The sequence below is a fragment of the Macrosteles quadrilineatus genome, unplaced genomic scaffold, assembly GCF_028750875.1.
Source record: "Macrosteles quadrilineatus isolate MER2022 unplaced genomic scaffold, UCM_ALF_1.0 Scaffold_1__1_contigs__length_201487025, whole genome shotgun sequence".
Classification (NCBI taxonomy): domain Eukaryota; kingdom Metazoa; phylum Arthropoda; class Insecta; order Hemiptera; family Cicadellidae; genus Macrosteles; species Macrosteles quadrilineatus.
The window spans coordinates 194,013,638-194,033,202 of NW_026542594.1; the positions used below are offsets into that span (position 1 = coordinate 194,013,638).

A 19,565-nucleotide genomic window follows, 5' to 3' on the forward strand; every position below is an offset into this window, starting at 1 on the left:
TCTAGAAATAATCAAAACCCATTGCAAATACTTCATTTTGACAAATTTAGTAAATCACAATTTAAATATTAACAGCTGTTTCATTCAAAAGTAGTGTAAATGTATGCATATGGTCGCGATGTAAACAAATCTAAAGAGGGGACTTTAAAGGCCTCTGGGGCAGAGCCCCAAGGGAATTTACCTTGTTTCTCTTTTGATGCCTCATCTACAGACTAAGACCTTTCTTTAGAGACCCCTACCAAGTTTCTACGCCCAGCCGTTCTCTGAAATTAGCAGTGACAAAACCCCGTTTTTCCTCCATAAGAATAACATGGGATGGGAATTTAAAGGCCACTGGGGCAGAGCCCCAAGGGAATTTACCACATTTCTCTTTTGATGGCTCATCTACAGACCAAGACCTTTCTTTAGAGACCCCTACCGAGTTTCTACGCCCAGCCGTTCTCTCAAATTAGCTGTCACAAAGAAAAACAGTTTCAAATTAATATATAGATTTTTAAATTGTTTGTTGATACTGAACAATATTTACTTATCGTAGTTGTCAGCTGACATCTCGTTCATTATCGGATCAAAAATAGAATATCGATGTAGGGGGCCTATCGGAAAGAAATCATCGATAATAATGAATGTTCCCTTTAACAGGAAAGTACCATTTTACGCAATGCGGCCAAGGCCAAAATTAGTACAGCAGCTACTATGGTTGTACCAACTATTATATTAGTTTTCTGAATCTAACCATTTGAATCCCCAGTTAAATGTATGTAAATATTAAAACATATACATATTTTAAATAGCGTATCCTGGAAGATGTTATTACGGAATATGTACGTTTTCATTTTACGGAAAAGGCGGATACACTTAACAATCACACGTCCTTTCCACAAGAAACAGTGTGTCAAGAGTGCTTCCTGGCTCAAAAATTCAATACATTTCCTTTCTCAGTCAGAGGTGCATAACTGCATTCCTTTGAACACAGTCAGCATCCTGCCTGGTTTGTCCACCCCTAGCGGAAGCCACCCTCACGGTCACGTGGAATCTCTCTCTCTTCCATCCCCTCTCGCGCCAACCCCCAACCGTTGGCAAAACTCCGCAGTATGAGGAATTCGCGGATGGGGACCCTTTCTACCTGATACCCGTTGGCAAAACTCCTACACTCGATTTGCTTACAAACGTGATCGGAAATGGTTAAGGCCTACACAGTATTCTTAAAGATCATTATTATGTAAACATATCAGTGACAGCTAGGAAAAGGAATCTTTATCAAAACAGCTGTTCATAATTTCATACATGACGTGTTCTCTTAACAGATTATTAGTATTTCATAAATTAATGACGTATGTAGTAAACATGGAGAAAATAAACTAGAAAAATCACACAAAATTGTGTTTTTGATCGTCCGTTATTTTATTTTCAAAATAGTGAGGCCATATTTTAATAACTATAAGGACTCTCGCCAATCCTGTGGATACAATTAAACCATTGGAATCATAATCGGTACTCTAGTTTTCTTTAGAGTAGGCCATGAGTAGGCTGCATAAAATGCCTTCTGGGCCGTGACAGACGGACATAAATTGAGATAAGACATGTTTCAACTTCTTCAATGTATAAAACATAAATAACCCAAAATATGTATAATTCTGAGCAATGTTCAGACAAAACTATAACTTTATTGATATAGATTAACTGGGTTTGAATTTTAAATATCTAAAAAAAATTATAAACTTCTTTTATAGTTTTACAAATAGTGCTGGGCGGGGGAATAATGTTTCTAATTTATTTATAATTTCATTTATGGGGGGGGGCTGTTGCTCAATTGCGGGGGGGGGGGTGCGTCATGAGTCTAGGGGGGGATGGGCACCCCTGTTTATTTTAACGACAATCAGAAATCTCGGTCAAGTATAAGTACAAGTATTTATAATTTTCTAGCAGAATACCCACTCTTCGTACGGGGTTGGCGAATGTAACATATTATGCTTATTGCAGCTATAATCAAGCTCTGGGTTGCAATGGGGGAAGACGTGGTTTTGGAAAATTTGGTTCTTTAAATTTACGGTATGGTATGGCTAGGCTACACATCTACCATAATGTTTTACCACACTGTAGGCCTACCGGTACCTATAGAAAAAAGTAAATGATCGAACAAATAGCATTACAACTGCATACATCCCTTCCCTTTGTACTTTAAGATTTAACAGTCATTTTACTTTTGTTGTTTTACGGCACCAAAAAGGGAGTGAGGATGGGAGTGTTGGTTGAATTTGAATGAGATACATGACGTAATAGAGATTTGTTAGGCCGCCGGCCTGTCGGTATTGCCATAGTTATGTTCTATGATATATCTATGAAATATATGATCAAAAGGTTCTCTCTATGAGAACCATCGAAGTAAATACAACTTGATGAGGAGAAACATTATTATGATAGTTCAAAACTATTTTAATAGTTGGTCCTGACTGATATCAGACAGTTCAATAGCCACGATAATTATGAAAAACCCAATGATAAAGGACAGCTGGACCCAGGTTCGAACTATTGAAAATCTTTCAGCTTTCTCAGGATCGAACCGGTGGCCTTCCAATATATTAGACGCCGGTCATCACTGTACAAAAGTAGTCGAAAAGCTCTAAGTTGACCGTCAGTCTATAGTTTTCTTCTGCTCGTTCCAACAAACGTTGAGGGTTCATTTCATGTTGACCTTGCTCCAAAACGCGGCGTTTAGTCTCGCGGTCAGCAGATGGGCATAAATGGACAATGGGGGCGATTATCCCGTATCCCGCGTGACGTCACATCCGCCATCTTGGATTCCTTGGCCTCGACAGGCGATGTCCTGTACCCGTACCGACCGACGTCTACACTGTCTGTGTAGTAGTGTGAGTGTGTCTACTCTACATCTCAACGCCTCAGTCTGACCGTCTAGGCTCTCTGTTTATCAAAGTTTATGTCGTCATTGACAGTTTATCTTAGATCACAAATCAATAGTACCTTTTTTACTTATTTAAATCAAAATACCTAAGTAGGCCTAATATTTCAATCAATAACTTACACGCAAATATAATAGTAATTTTTACTTAGCTATTCCAATGCTATTCTGCTTCGACACTTTATTGCATTTTTAATTAGGGAATTTTTGTCTGTAAAATTTGCAGATTTAAAATCTGATTCCTGTTTTTAAATAATTTTTTTACGCCCAGAAAATGTTGTGTTGGCTGTGTTGCCAAACTGACTGAAAATCACAAGTCATGTTATGAGACGGGCATATCAATAAAGTTGGACTTCACCTTTATCTATATAATACCATATATACCTGCGAATGATGTTTCTGATTTACTTGCAGAGAGGTGGTTATAATGTATGAACCAATAATATTGGTTCCTACATATTGGGAAAATATTTATGTGATTATTACAGTATGATGGGGACAACGTTTTTCCGGTCTTTCGTGTTTATGAGCTCATTATTAACATGACGTGTTAGTTTTTACACCTCGATTGTTTCTTCTTATCTGACTAATAATTTTCTCAATATTTAGTGATTATTTAGGAATAGGTAATCCAAATTTATTGCTCTCAATCAAATCAAGACAATACATCAAAATTGTATTCGCCGAGTGTGAACACGTAAAATAATAAAGCAATAAAATCTTTTTTGCTAGAAACACTACATATATACTTTAATAAAACCCCGCTCAAATATAGAATTATTAGGATAAATTTCAATCCTACTTAAGTGTGACAAAGTGATAAAAACTTAGGGAAATACATTTTCTAAGAAGGTGTATATTAATGCAGCGAAGCAAACTCATTGTGAATTCCTGGTCTAAGATAAGATTTAAAAGTCATCAGTCAAAATAGTTGGTAGTGTAACTAAACTACTCGAAGTTGTCAACATGTTGTCAATGCATTAGGTACAGTAGTTGAGATAGTAGCCACCAGTGGCGCACTGATAGTTTCTCAGTCGTTTCTCCTGTAACTGAACTTTTCTGCTTTCTCCGGGATTTTCTCCAACTTAAATCATTTACAGGTAATTTTTTTGTATTTAATATACTTGCAGCTTTTGGTATACTCATCAAATTAGTTTTGTATCGATATTTTAAAATTTTTAAACCTTGCACAACATCCAATATGGCGGACAAACCCAAGTGCATTCAGTTATAATTAGGTCGTGCTCAAGGTCTATGTCAGATGGAATCGACCGGCCATTTATATTCTGTGCTCGCTGGGCCATTCACATTCACATTGTATTTATATTTCCTCTGGAATGAATACAAATTTAAATAGTTGTACAGTATCACAATTAATAATAAGTAGAAAATCACTACTGTTAGTTATAGTCGCTTTTTCTGTTGTATTTTGTAGTATTTTACTATAAGAAAAAAAATTAAGCACGTATTTTAATGTGGAGAATTCTTCATGTTCATAATCTTCTTATTAATCCTGATGAAATTCTTAAAATTCAAATGAATATTCCTTATATTTGTAAAAGTCTATTCCTATTTATACCACATTGTCCACATTCGTACATAGTTTTATTGTTAAATAATAAATTTTACTGGCAGGGGTTGCCCAAGAAGAGAGTATGGGGAGCCCCCAAATCATCTTGAAAAGTGTAAGAATTGGGAATTTTTTTAAATATATGAAGCTAGGGATTTTTGGAAGTTTTAAACCCTTTTAGAGAAATTTCTTTCATAACTGCGCAGGAAGATTCGTATCCACTGTGCACTGAGTGTTTATTAAAAATATTATTTGAAGAGGCTGTTAACTTAACTGTTAACTGATCAATGGATCAGTACAGTATAGTGACAGTCAACTCAATAATGTGTGAGAGACGTTCGTTTCTTGTTATTTGTTTATGTCAGCTATTATAAATAGGTAATCACTGCAAAAGCTCAATGTTAAAACCTTAATATTAAAATAGTTGGAAAATCTAAGTAATATAGTTGGCAAATCCGTGTAATATAGTTGGGAAATACAATTCCCCCCCCCCCAACATTTTTTCACCCTATTTACCGGGACCTTGTGTCTTCCATTTAAAATATAGGTAACTTATAGAAAAATATTGGTTTGTTCATTCAAATCGTATTACTTTATAAAAACATCTCTAAAACAAAATCACTGAACTCTCTTTGAGCCTACAAGTTGATTTTGGAGAGATTTGCCATTCTAATTTATATAAATGTTGCTAAAGGAGATAACACTGATTCACGACTATGCAACGTTATCTCTTTCATTCTTTAGGCTGTGTCTTCAGACTCCCTTGCAATGCTGCTCGTATGATAATTCAAATATATTTCGGATAAAAACTTTATTTACAGTACTCCGTCAGGGGTTTTTAGGTTTGGGAACGGTCCAAATCATTTCATTGTTACTATCAAACGAACTAGCGACCTTCAAATGTTGAGGCTTGCATTATAAACCAGCTATCCAGCTAATTTATACAACTACTATAACGTAAAATATTTGACTAATTTTGAAGTTTCTAAATCAATACGCACACAAAGACATTCCACTTGAAAATACAAAATACATAAACAGAATGTGTACGTGTCGCACGTGACGTGTCGCTTCCGTGACGTGTCGTCTGTCGCGTCAAAATAACATGTCGCAGCACCGACGTCTGGAGTATTTATACCACTTGCATCCGACGTTTAAAAATATCCCCTTCACACTAACAGCTGTTAATCTCTCGCTTTTAAAACAATGGAAAACACATTGTTGGGAACGCAGGACAACTTCGTCTCCGTGTCTGCTTATTCATCTTTGTCCGACCAAAAGATAATTGAAAATATCAGTCTATGTCAAGAGTTTGTGTCCAATTTCTTAGTAAAGAAATAGATGAACTGATCTGTATATGCAATTGACATTTGAATTCAATGCTGTAGCCATTTTTTTAGAATTTCCTTTATATAGGGAATACGTTATTACCGTAGGTCTCATGGTGAGACCTGGACCCGGGACAGAAACTATATTATAAGATTTTGAACGGACGGTGTTTTTTACCTCTTGGGACATCAAAACCAACAATTAAATCGGCCGTGGGTCCTGGTCTAAAACCAGCAGGATCGGACTATTGGAACATTGTTTTGTTTTAAGGGTAAAAAATGGGGTTTTCTCATTTTCTGTTCCCAAAATAAATTTCCCAATTTCTCTCAAAACTATTTTGTATCGGTTACTCCCACCGCTTACCCATAAAAATAGTTGTTGACAAGCTAAAGGGGAAAGTATGTATCAGTTTTCCGATAAAGTTTATTCACTGATTTATTGACAAGCTAATTGTTTGCCAGATTTATTTCAGTGACGTAGCCAGGGGGGGGGTCCTGGGGGTCCGGACCCCCCCCTTCTGGTCTTAAATATAATATTTTTTGTTAAATTAAATGTAGAATTATATAATCGTACTGTATTGACGTTGGGGTTGATTATTTTCAATGCCAAGATAGCCAAAAAACACCGTTTTAGGGTCTATATTTTTAAAACTTTTCCCGGACCCCCCCCCTTTACCCGGACTCCCCGGTCGGTCGACCCCCCCTATTTTGAAATCCTGGCTACGTTACTGTTTATTTGCTACGACAACAGCTCTTCGTATTAATGGTTATAGCGCAAAGGGCGAATCTGCAATCAATATTTCCTTGAGATATCAGATTGTAAACATCGCAAAAGGCAGCTTTGCATAACCATGGAAAGGTTAGTTGGAGGGTATTTATCCTTAAAGTTTATCCACTTTTAAGTGTTCGTTTTTTATGTAAATTCAAGTAAACACATTTATAAAACAACAGTTCTCTAATTAGATTAGATAATTAGATAATTCTCTGTCTCTAATTAGAAAATCGATCCATTTACAACTGACTTTGTCGTCGTCTTACATCTTTTGTCAGATCGACTAACACGGCAATAAAATGCGATGAGAGAAAATATAATTTTAGTCCTAAACTGTGTGAAAGGCTGATTCAACGATGTTAGTTTTCAACAAACACGCTACAGATAATCCATATCAATATTATTGAGAAGGGGGCGCCCTCTAGGTGCGTATTTAAACCTAAATGAGTGAAGGATGAGTGTAGAATGGTGTGAAATGATCTGTGTAGCTTTGTTACTGACTATGATCAGCTGTTTCGTTAGCAAGGATCATTTATTTAAATCCCAATGATCAGGAACAGCTGCATATATGATGTCTGCTTCATTAAAGTCAAACATTTAACATCTGGAATGTATTTTTGTTGACGCCAGTGATCAGCTGTAGCTGCACCGTCACATCACCATTCAAGGCAGTGGCCCACTCTCATGAGTTTCTCCACGCCATGTAGGGCAGCTTGTACACACTGCAGTGTTGCCACCACGTTGTTGCGATTTTACCCTAAAGGCGGGCTAAAATTACCCTAAATTACCCTAAATCTACTTTGAGTTACCCTAAAAATTACCCTAAATGTTAATATTTGCGTTTAATGCTATAAAACATTGTTAAAATCATATAAATCTTACATAAGGTGGTTAATTATACTAAATAAAGTTCCAATATCAATCAATTTACGTAAAATTATACTCGCTTCTAAAAAACCACCCGAAAGAAGAACAAAATGTTGATATTGATCAGCTCTATCGACTATCGATAACGAAAAATATCGAATCAAGAACTATCGTATTTTTTTTACTGTATCGACCCATTACCGGTACTACTGTTTTTGGACAATCATATCTTTAAAATAGTACGGTACCACCAAAACCAAAGCTTTAATCTGTACATAGTAGTAATTTCTTGACACAATTTGTAAAATAATCCAGTTAAATTCAATTCAATCACATAATTAAATATCAAACCCAGTAATGAATAATATTTCATATTTTATTATGCCCATAACGGCTATAACGTGTTATAGAATCGAATACATTCTAAAACAGATAATTCCCAACTATTGATAAGATCGATTAGGATAACTTATTATTACCGGTATGAAAAATTCATCATAGCAATCGATTTAAACCGGTTAAATCGAATATGATGGTTTGGCCGTAGTATGTAATGAGCGTTTTTTGCCAAATTTCGAAGTTTTTTTCATTTTTTAGTAAAATTTCCATTGTTACGCTAACTTTTAGTTTTACCCTAAAATTACCCTAAATCTACCATTACCCTAAACTTTACCCTAAGACCAGTAAATTACCCTAAAAAAGGGTAATTACCCTAAAAGTGGCAACACTGCACACTGCCTACTGCCTTCTTGCGACTTGCACTGGCAACTGAGGCCAAAACTGTAGCCTTGTCGATCTAGCTTTGACAAAACATTCAGACAAATTTCACTTCTACCTTGGTGCAATTATACAGGGTGTAACGCAACCTAAAATTACAAGTACTGCGAGACACTTTTTCTCGAAAAAAACAAGCTCACATGTTGGTATCCCTGTTTTCTTTGTTGCCAATCAGCTGATTTGCATTGTTGCATAGTTTTCTTTGAGTTTTATTGCCATTGGAAATTAATTGTGGTGAATAAGACTCAACATGATAGTTAGACCAATTCGTTAATTACAAGGAAAAAAAGGTGGTTCGGATTCCACTATAAACTGTAGGTCCCTTAGTTGCCATTAGCTGAATGGGCTATTAATTAACAGCTGTGTCTAAGGAATATGTCGGCCTTAGTCACTAACAAGACTACAAGATCGCGCCACTCATCCTACACACTCATCCTTCACTCATATTTGGGTTAAAATACGCACATAGTGGCGTCCCCATCTTAAAATAATTGATAATTGATGGTGTTTTTGCAAGCTCGAAGAATATGTGTGTACATCAAAAGTGAATAATTGGTTCTGTGCCAAGGAACGTTTAAGATTAGGTTTCCAGGTGTGATGGAATTGTCAAAAATGTAAGGAAATCGGAACCGTAGAAAACCAATCAAACGTAAACCTACAGTAATCTCGAAACGGCACACGGAAGATTTCTCAGGTGCCGTTTGACGTCACTAACTGCTGATGTCACTTTGAGGGAACACCAATACCGCAACGATACGGTATGAGCCATCGGCCTCGGTGGTGTAGTGGATAGCGTGTCGGGCTGATAATCCTATTTTACCGGGTTCGAATCCCGCTGGTAGCATTGACTTTTTGACAACAATTTTTTCATATCAGCAAGTTTGGTTAGTTTGGTTAGGTTATGACGGTTTAATTTTATAATTAAAAAATTATAAAATTCAATTTTAGGCATTTATAATTTTATTTTATGAACAAAACTATTTTTTAGATTAGTAAACCTTTATTCGATTTTTCCATTATCGGCACGTTTGGTTAGTTTGGTTAGGTTATGACAGTTTAATTTAATATAGAAAAATTATAAAATTGTCTGTTTCTTCAGACGCAGCAGTTAGTGACGTCAGCAGTTAGTGACGTCAAACGGTACCTGAGAAATCTTCCGTGTGCCCCACCGCAGTAATCTTATTAAATTTACCATGTTGAGTAAACTCATTGATGACTATACAACAATGCATATCAGCTGATTAGCATTGTAAAGAAAACAGGCCTACCAAAATACAAGCTTGTTTTGTCGAAATTTACTTGTTAATAAAGCGCTAAAAATAATCAAGTATGTCTAATCAAAACCGTAACTCTAACTGTATAAAATGCAAGATAATCAATTCATTTAGGAGCTTTAACTATTTTTAGAACGTTAAACTTTATACCAAACCAAGTTTATGTCATCTGTAATTTTCCAAAGTCTGTTTATAACATCAGCCATTAAGTTAATGCACACAAACTATTATTATTCGTTGTTTAACTAAACAGATTGTAAATAAAAACAAAACCAGGATAACCTATATGTTGACCTTTTGACAAGTAACGAAAAAACTACAACTGTGAAGTTCGGTATAGATAGAGTAAAACGTTGCTTATGGCGAGATCATAGTGAATAACTATAAACTACCCTTTCTAGTGAATAACTGAACGAAAACTCACGGACTACCGGTACCTATTCTTTTATCTGTGTGATTTAGTTATTATGTAACCTTTAGCTCAGAGGAATTTGAGGTAATTTAATTAACGATTAGACATTTTATAGTTAACTGTTACAGTGTTAAATAGCATCAAGGTTAAATAGAATTCGAATTGTTTGGTGTGAAATTTATACGCAGGAAGTTGGGTAAATGATATATGCAGAAGTTTAGACAAAAATTGACGTTTTGACGAAATCCACCAATCACATATATAGGCCTAGCAAGTCCCAGAATCTAGTAACAAAAGTTGTAATACAGTATTTCAATGGGAATGGGAGGAGTATCATTTATGAAGTTTTGCTCCTCGCAGAAGGAGGAGTAGGTGTGTGGTTACCTATAGCAAGTGCAGGGAATTTCAGCCCGCACTAAAGCAGCAATAATTGTTTAACTTATCATTAGGTGATTTTGAGCCTCAAGCCTCGTAGATAGGGAGGGCCAACACATCTGGCATGATTTCGAAGGAATACAATCCCATGCCATTGCCACCTTGCCAGCGTCCGGCAATTTATGTAATATAACTAACTACTTAGAAAACTAACCTAAATGCTAATATAAGGAAGTGTAATGTCTAAATCTTCTTTAGAAAAATCATCGCGTACTCGTGTATTTGAGGCTCAAAATCACTGCACTGGGGCTTTGAAGCTCAAAATCACCGCGAAACTTTAGATTCAAAATCGTTTCCCACATGAGTTTAATGCTCAAAATCAGTGTGCCCACCTGGCGATGTAGAGCTGAGTAACCTCTATGGCTGTCTTCATCTGAGGGTGTACTGTAGGAGGATAGGCTATGTTGTAGGCCGCAGACTAGCAAGGAAATGCGTGGGTCTAAGGACTCGAGTAGGCGACGCCGCTTCCTTTCGAAGGACACTTTGATTTAGTTCCAACACCAACGCGAGAGTGACCAAAAGCACTGTACAGGTTTTCAAATGTATTAGCTAGTTGTGAGATTTTCTTTTACTTGTTAATATAGAAGGCATTGTTGTGCGTAACGTCAATAGTTGGCATTGTAGTTTTGTTTGCAGTCAGTAAAAACCTAACCAATGAATTTGTTGAGCCTGAGAGGTCTTTTGTAAAGGGTCACCATTCATTGTTAAAAATTTTTAACTGCAAACAAAGATTAGGGGTAAACTAACCTAACCACACCTATCCTAACCTGACCTAACCTAACCTTGCCCAATTTGCTTTGGGCAAAGTTTAATATTGGCAGCCCTCTTCTTGAAAATACCCACCTTTATTGCACTATTTGTACAACGCAAATTTACCAATGGGTGAAGGGGAGATGTCTGATATACCGGAGGCCATGTGTACAGCCCAATTATTTATGCTGTTAATTAAACGAATATTAATTAGCGTTCAAGTTGGCCGCGGAAGTAGTGCGGAACCTTGACTAATTATCCAAGTTCATCGTCCATCGCTACCAGACCGAGGCTTCAATAGCTTACTACATAGGCAGGCGATTGATAAATCATCGCGTCCCCAACTCAATGATTGATAATTGATTAAACGAAAATTATAATGTTTAATCAAGCACACAGCCTTCTTCAGAAAAAGTTGATCTTAGGTCTGTTCAAGAGGTCACTATTAAAATTTGTTCGACGAAAATACCGATGAAAATTAGGTTAGGTTTAGGTTATATTATATATTTTGGGAAGGGGCTTGCTCTAGATCCAGACACAGTTTATAGAGTATGTTTGATATCTCATACCGGTATCTGATGGGAGGGGACACAGGTTTTGGTAAGGTAAGGTTCATTCCCTTACGAATTGTAAGTACAGTATAACAATACATTTTTGTTTTATTACGTGTATATACGGTAGGCTAACTAATTCTCATTTATATCAACTCCATTTGTATAAAGCAAATTTTAATAGATTCAATTATTAAAAACCCTATGTTTAGGTAATTTACTCTAGTTTGCTTGGCAAGAAAGTCCTCACATTAGGAGTTACTTTTCAGTACACACCTAAAAGAAACACACTACCTACAACAACAAGTTTCAAGTTTTACTACTCATAGTCACAATAGACATTTTGATTCACGGGATTCACGTTATAGGCCTACTAATATAACTCGAAACCACGATTAGTCACAATTAGCGCATCCAATGAATCATATTTGTGATCATATTCAAGGTCTTAACTATTGTCTCTGCCTGAGTTTATACGTACAATAGTAGTTTTACTTGAATTCACTAAAACATCACTAATTGTAACGATAACCCCATTTTCGTATGGATGTAAACAAAATTGCATCATGGTCATCCGTTTTGTTTTTTGTAAACCAAATTAATATTGTAAACTTGAAAAAGTTCAGATGATTAACAACAGTATTCAGCACAAACTCTGAAATTTTAAAACCCTATAGGACGAAGGGCTTTCACGGGATATAATCCAAACCCGCAAAAGGTACATCTAGAGCTTTAAATTGATAACGAATATGCCTATACAAATAAATATTCAGTGGTCAATTTGCTACAATACAAAAATCCATCAAAATTATTTGAATAGTATAGATGTGAGGGAGGTAATTAAATGTTTAACAATGATTTGACGATATTTAGTGAATCTTTGTAGATAATTTGTTGAGTTCTGAGCCTGAATAGTTCTGTGGAATGCTCTAAATATGTATGGGTATGAACTATGAGTAGATTTCGTGTCTATGGCAACATAGTACCATACTACCACATACTATAGTATAAGACTGTAGTCTGTACAGACTATAGTCAATGATAATATGTGTTTACTCTGTCTGTATATGTCTTGAGATACTACTGTAGTTTCATTTTCTGTTGGCAAATGGCGATGTATACAGCCGAGTGGCAATAGTGTTTTCCTTCAAAATAAAGGTAGCTAGGTCAACTCCAAACAAATGACGTCTTAAAAAATGTTTAAGTTTAACTTACAAGACTAGGGTTTGAACCGTTCCCAGAAAAAATGTAAACAATTTCAATAGCGTTGAAACACAAATGACAAGTGCAAAATGAGAGCGTCACATCTCAGACGAGCGAAGAGGGGTGGCTAAACTTACGAATAGTCGAATACAGTACAACGAAAACTGTAAAGAAAATCTAGAATTAGTAGACTGTCATTTTGTCGTTCAAGCTGATTTTAAGCGCTTTCAGTGCCAATGATACTTTTGCTAGATTTGTAGTAATTTTAGTCAACCTCTCCGTAATTTCTCCCGTCATCCGACAGAGATTTCTGCGTCTTCTCTGCATTTCTCCCGTAGACGTTTGACCTTCGCATCTGCGCGCCACTTTTGCTCCTTTCCCCGTCACAACTGAATGCTCTCGGTTAAAATCTCATCCCATCAGTGACTTTCACACACGAGTATCTATTGTTTCTTATATCACGCAACTTTCTAAAGATTTATGTGATGGGCTTAGCTAGAGTTGTATGTGTTTTGACACAAAAATAATTATTAAGTATAAGAATACGTTCTGCTACAGAGTCTTCATATAAACAATTTTCATTATCTTATCTGAAGAATTGTTAGCCCCCCCCCCCTTATTCCGGTGATTGTGTATGTAAATTCCATTATAAATAGGCCTACATTGACCCAGAGATTGAAACTGTAATCTTTGAATTTTATGTGTTTATCGTATGGTATAGTGTAAACTAACAAATAAACCTTATTGAAATAGATTTACTTGTTGAAGTGTGGCTTTGTGAAATCATTTTAATGTATTGATCATATCTCGTCACAGGGTGTTGGTTAGTCATGAATAATCAATTGTATCTCTAAGACTCCCTAATTAGAAGCAGTTTGATTGTTAGTGAAAAATGCATTAAGATGATTTCGACATGAATATCAACGATAAATAGAATTCTAACACTTAGAACCAAAGCTTTTCCAATATAAAACCGACTAAATATTTAGAAATGCTTTATATATATATCAAGTGTTTTAAATCGTGACACCCATTCGCTTTTAAAACACAAACCTAATATTCCATTTACAAAACTAAGTGTTAGATATTACATTACGTAAACGCTCGAGATAACTATGATATCATTAATTGTGAATGTTAATTTTCAGATAGAGAGCTCGACCAGATAACAGGGTGATAAGATCCAGCGATGGCTGCGCGGAGAATATTCAGTTTCTCGACACATCTCAACATGGCGCAGATGTCCTCAACTCCGTTGTCGTGCAAGCTGTTGGTATGTGGCGGGGGCGCTGGAGGTTGCAGCATTGCCGCCAAGTTCGCCTCCAAGTTGGGCCCCGGGGGATGTGTGGTGGTTGAGCCCAGCGACACTCACTACTACCAGCCCATGTGGACTTTGGTGGGTGGAGGACTCAAGAGTCTAGACCAGAGTGCCAGACCCATGGCCAACGTGCTGCCCTCCAAGGCCACATGGATCAAAGACTCTGTAGCAGAATTCCGTCCCGACGACAACAAAGTCGTCACGTCCAACGGCACAGAGATCAAATACGACTTTATGGTTGTCGCGTTGGGTTTGGAATTACGGTACGACGCTATCCCAGGGCTTCAAGAAGCATTATCGATCGAAGACAGCGGCGTGTGTTCCAACTACAGTCCCCAGTATGTGAACAGGACATTGAAATGTGTTCAAGACTTTCAAAAAGGCAACGCTATCTTTACGTTCCCCAATACGCCCATCAAGTGTGCCGGAGCTCCGCAGAAAGCTGCGTACGTTTCTGACGCGTTGTTCAGAAAACTGGGGAAAAGAGAGAACGCTAAAGTGAAATACAATACTTCCTTGCCGAATATTTTCGGGGTGAAAAAGTACGCGGACAGACTGTGGGAGGTGTGCAAAAAGAGAGACATTGACGTCGGCCTTCGCACTGAGCTCATCGAAGTTAAACCTAACTCGAGAGAAGCTGTGTTCAAAAACATCGACAACCCTTCTGACGTGAAGACGGAGAGTTTTGAAATGCTTCATGTCACTCCTCCCATGAGTGCCCCAGCTGTGCTGAAGAAGACGCCTGAACTGACAGACGCCGCGGGGTACCTGGCAGTAGACAAGGAAACTCTCCAGCATATCAGGTACAAGAATATCTTCGGCATAGGGGATTGTACGAATCTTCCTACGTCCAAAACAGCCGCTGCAGTCGCTGGCCAAAATGGTGTCTTGGGAAAAAATCTGGCTGACGTCATGGAAAACAAAGAACCGACCAAGAAATACGATGGATACACTTCTTGTCCGCTGGTGACTGACGTCAACAAGTGTATATTGGCGGAGTTTGACTACAATCTTCAACCTTTAGAGACTTTCCCCATCGACCAAGGCGTGGAGAGGTATACCTCGTTTTGGCTCAAGAAGGAAGTGATGCCGCTGATTTACTGGCACGGTCTGCTGAAAGGATACTGGAACGGCCCGGGATTCTTCAGAAGCTTGTTGCATTTAGGATTTAAGTAATCGAAAACGTACTTGATGATTTTGATGTACAGTGTAATTGATCATGGTGCTATGTGTAAATATTGTAAAATTAAATTAAAACTATACATGGTTTATGTTATTACAAATATATATTATTGTTAAAGATACGTTTGACTAATCGTTTATCATTTAATTCCATAACACTAAGAGTAAACAAATATTGGTGTATGAATCTCATTCAAACTGGGACTCTTTCACAAGCTTGAACATAATTAAATATCCTAGACTATGCTTAAGTAGTTATGAATATTCAGTACTGTATTAGAATATTGCCTTATTTTCTAGTTGCTACTGAGAGTGGCAACACCAAAAGTCGCTGTAATTAACAGAGTATAATCGCTGTTACCTTTCAACCTCAAGGTGTACAAGAATACACATTTATTTACATTTTTGTAAGGGCCCATTCCGAACTTGTTCTCGTCTATTAATTATTACCACAGATTAAAATCGTTTGCAATACGGAGGAAAATTCAGACTATTTATCTGTACATTGATTCGTTCAACTGACTAATCTATTATCCAACTCTCTTCATTGGTGATGAATAATCGACAGATTTATTTCTATTGAGAAAATACCACTTTTGCTCCTGCTGTCCACAGAACCACGAAAGGTGACAAGGTAAGAACGTCATAGTTGACGAGATATGTCAAATAAACCTTGAATCCACAATCCAATCTTCTCTGGATCTACTTTATTATCATGGTCCCACTTTTTATGTTACATTTTTACAACAGTCGATTCAAAAATATAACACTAATCTACGTACAAAATCATAATATCATAAATAACTAAATTATTAAAGACAAAACCTTACTGTTAGCGTTGACTATTAATGCAGTATCCATAGTCAATGCTGTTATTTAAGGCTATATCTTTCTTAAAGTCTGTGTTATAAACAAAAACAGATTCATGTGTTTGTGTCAAACGATTTGTTTGCAAATTCAAGTTTAGTTTGTCACGTCAAGTTTGGATCAAAACAATGAAAAATTCGTAGTCAAAGTAATTTCACCTGCAGATCACATTCAAGATATGATCAATGACACAATCTCAGATGACCATCAACATGATACACAGAAGGGTGGTATGGGGGTTACTCGGTGTGAGGAGTGTATCCTCGTCTATCCATGAAGGGGTGTCGTGCAAGCTGCTGGTTTGTGGCGGGGGCGCGGGAGGTTGCAGCATTGCCGCCAAATTCGCCTCCAAGTTGGGCCCCGAGGGGTGTGTGGTGGTTGAGCCCAGCGACACTCATTACTACCAGCCCATGTGGACTTTGGTGGGTGGAGGACTCAAGAGTCTAGACCAGAGTGCCCGACCCATGGCCAACGTTCTGCCCGCCAAGGCCACCTGGATCAAAGACTCCGTTGCCTACTTCCGACCCGAGGAAAACAAGATCGTAACATCCTCTGGAACTACAATCAAGTACGACTTCATGGTAGTCGCTTTGGGTTTGGACACTCACTTCGAAGCAATTCCTGGACTAAAAACAGCTTTGGAAATCCCAGAAAGTGGAGTGTGCTCAAACTACCATCCTAAATATGCTGAAAAGACTTTCAAATGTGTGAAGAACTTTCAAAGCGGCAACGCTCTTTTCACCTACCCCAACTCCCCCGTGAAGTGCGGGGGCGCACCCCAAAAGATTTGTTACTTGACAGACGCGTTGCTGAGGAAAGATGGAAAACGTGAACGAGCAAAACTCAAATACATCACATCTCTGGATTCTCTCTTCAGTGTCAAGAAATACGCTGACAAACTCGAGGAAATGTGTAAAAGACGAGATATAGAAATAGTACTTCGGTCAGAACTGATCGAAATCAGACCTGATTCTAAAGAGGCTGTGTTTAGAAACATAGACTTGCCATATCCCTCAGATGTAGAGATAGTTGAGTTTGAAATGCTTCATGCTGTTCCACCCATGAGCGCTCCTGCAGTCTTGAAAAAGACGCCTCAATTAACTGATGGGGAGGGATTTCTTTCAATCGATAAAGAAACTCTAAGACACATCAAGTTCAAAAATATTTTCGGAGTAGGAGATTGCACGAATCTTCCAACTGCCAAGACTGCAGCTGCAGTGAGTGTTCAAGTCGGTGTTTTGGGAAGAAATCTTGCGGCAGTTATGAAAAACAAAGAACCTACGTCCAAGTATAACGGATACTCATCTTGTCCTTTGGTCACAAGTCTGAATAGAGGGATTCTAGCCGAGTTTGACTACGATTCGCAGCCTTTGGAATCATTTCCTTTCGACCAAGGGAAAGAGCGTTACATGTCATTTCTGCTGAAAAAAGATATAATGCCGATGTTATACTGGCATGGCTTGTTGAAAGGACGATGGAACGGCCCTGGTACAATGCGTACTATCCTGCATTTGGGGTTCAAATAGGCTTTAGCAGACTTGAACAGTCAGCCCGTCTGTAAATGAACACACATAAATATGTTGATGGTCTCGAATGAAACGTTAGCTAATTGATCTATAGGTGAATAAAGATAGTAATAAAAATTGTGCCAGCATTTTGTGTCATAGAAATATTCCAGGGTATTTTCAAGAAGACGGCCATCATTCTTTTACAGTACAGTACACGCTACGACTGTTAAGTAAGGTTATGTAAGGTTGATTAGGTTATGAAAGGTTAGGTTAGGTTGTGCTTGGTCACTTATTTTACTTGATAGGCCTGATGACAATCAAAGTAAGCTTTACAAATACGTACACAGCTTGTGATATTGTGTAATTGTAAATAGTTACTAACAAAATTTACAAAGACATCAATGTGTATTCGTTTCGACCCTTTTGTGTTCAGAAAAAGGTTAGTTTTGTAAATGTTACCTTGTTTGTCATTATGATTCGCAAAACCAAACTTAGCATAACTTGTAGTTTGTATGATGGAACCTCTGTCACCTGACTCGTCTACCTGGAAGTGGGAGTTGTCCGGTTCTTAAACCATTATAGCCGGTCCCAGTCCAAGGCGAAACGAAGGAACCGGAGACAGGTTCCATCCCACAGACTAGCCCAAATGCCTCAGAGCTTTTTTAAAGATTGACGAACCTCTTCTTGGAAAGAACCATCTTCCAGGTATTTTCAAATTTGACTCCGATACTCAATCGATTTTCTGACAAATTGGACGGTTTTGGTGTTTTATTGAGCACTATTCGCAGCCTTTGAATGGTTTGGAAGCGTATTAAACACCATGTACATTGTTAGTCAGTAAAGTTGATCAGTAAGATTGATCAGTCACTTCCACCCCTAGCAGGTGCATGATGGGATTGGTGGCTGTGTCTGGCATTAGATTACACGAGACTTCCGGAATAGCTGTCACGTGACCGGAACTGGCTGTCATACCGGATATAGAATGTTAGCCCATCTATGAAACATACGAGGAAGTGGCTGTACTTGGTACGAGAGCGCCGTGCAGAATTAATATTGAAGTTAATTAACTTTAATTAATACAATATGATAGGACAAAATAACATGGATTAATTTGTTTAGTCAATCTTTCAAGATCGTAGTAAAGATCTAAAAGTGGATTATTTATTCGTGTTTACATTCTACTTTTATACTGTATATTGGAATAACGAGACCCTCATCCTCGATAACAAGCCGCCCTTGATAACAAGTGTAATTTTCAAATAGTCCCATTGATATTATATTGTCCTCGATAACATGTAATAGCAAACCTCGATAAGAATTTAACCTGGATAACACGTCTTTTTTATATTGATACCCCCCCATTGTGAGAGGATTTTTACAGTATCGAAGTTTATATGAATTTTCTTCTCTCGCCAGAAAGAGTACAGTAAGAAGTGGCAACAACTAATTCACTCAAAATAACTCAACTCGTACCTAACTAATTTACGATTGACTACGTACATTTTACTTTGATTGACTTAGCTAATTTGTCAGACGCATTGTTACTTTTATTTTTCAATAGTCTGTAACATCGGTAATTCAAAACCTAAATAATAGTTTCAATACAATAATTTCAATTTTATACAAAAATACAATACACAATTCGTTAACAGTAACAACCGTTATTTTTCGAATAAATGCACTAACATATTAACTGTACTTTACTGTAAAGAAAATATATAAATTAGTTTATATATCGTGCACCAGCAAGCAGATGTCAAAGATATAGAAATCTTTAACGTTTTATCAATACAACTCAATCCGTGGCAGTGGATGGGGATAGGGCGGAGGACAT

At 37.3% G+C, this 19,565-nt stretch overlaps 2 protein-coding genes across 2 annotated transcripts; both read left to right on the plus strand.

Annotated features, from left to right (window-relative positions):
• Nucleotides 1–3,950: 3,950 nt before the first annotated feature.
• LOC128993128 (sulfide:quinone oxidoreductase, mitochondrial-like) lies at nucleotides 3,951–15,478 on the plus strand. Its single transcript, XM_054416889.1, has 2 exons — nucleotides 3,951–4,017; nucleotides 14,005–15,478. Exon 2 carries the CDS (start codon nucleotides 14,046–14,048, stop codon nucleotides 15,348–15,350), a length of 1,305 nt encoding a protein of 434 aa, XP_054272864.1. The 5' UTR covers nucleotides 3,951–4,017; nucleotides 14,005–14,045; the 3' UTR covers nucleotides 15,351–15,478.
• Nucleotides 15,479–16,408: 930 nt separating this feature from the next.
• Nucleotides 16,409–17,749, plus strand: LOC129003637 (sulfide:quinone oxidoreductase, mitochondrial-like). Its single transcript, XM_054431937.1, has one exon. The coding sequence runs from the start codon at nucleotides 16,409–16,411 to the stop codon at nucleotides 17,747–17,749; it is 1,341 nt and encodes a 446-aa protein (XP_054287912.1).
• Nucleotides 17,750–19,565: the final 1,816 nt, after the last annotated feature.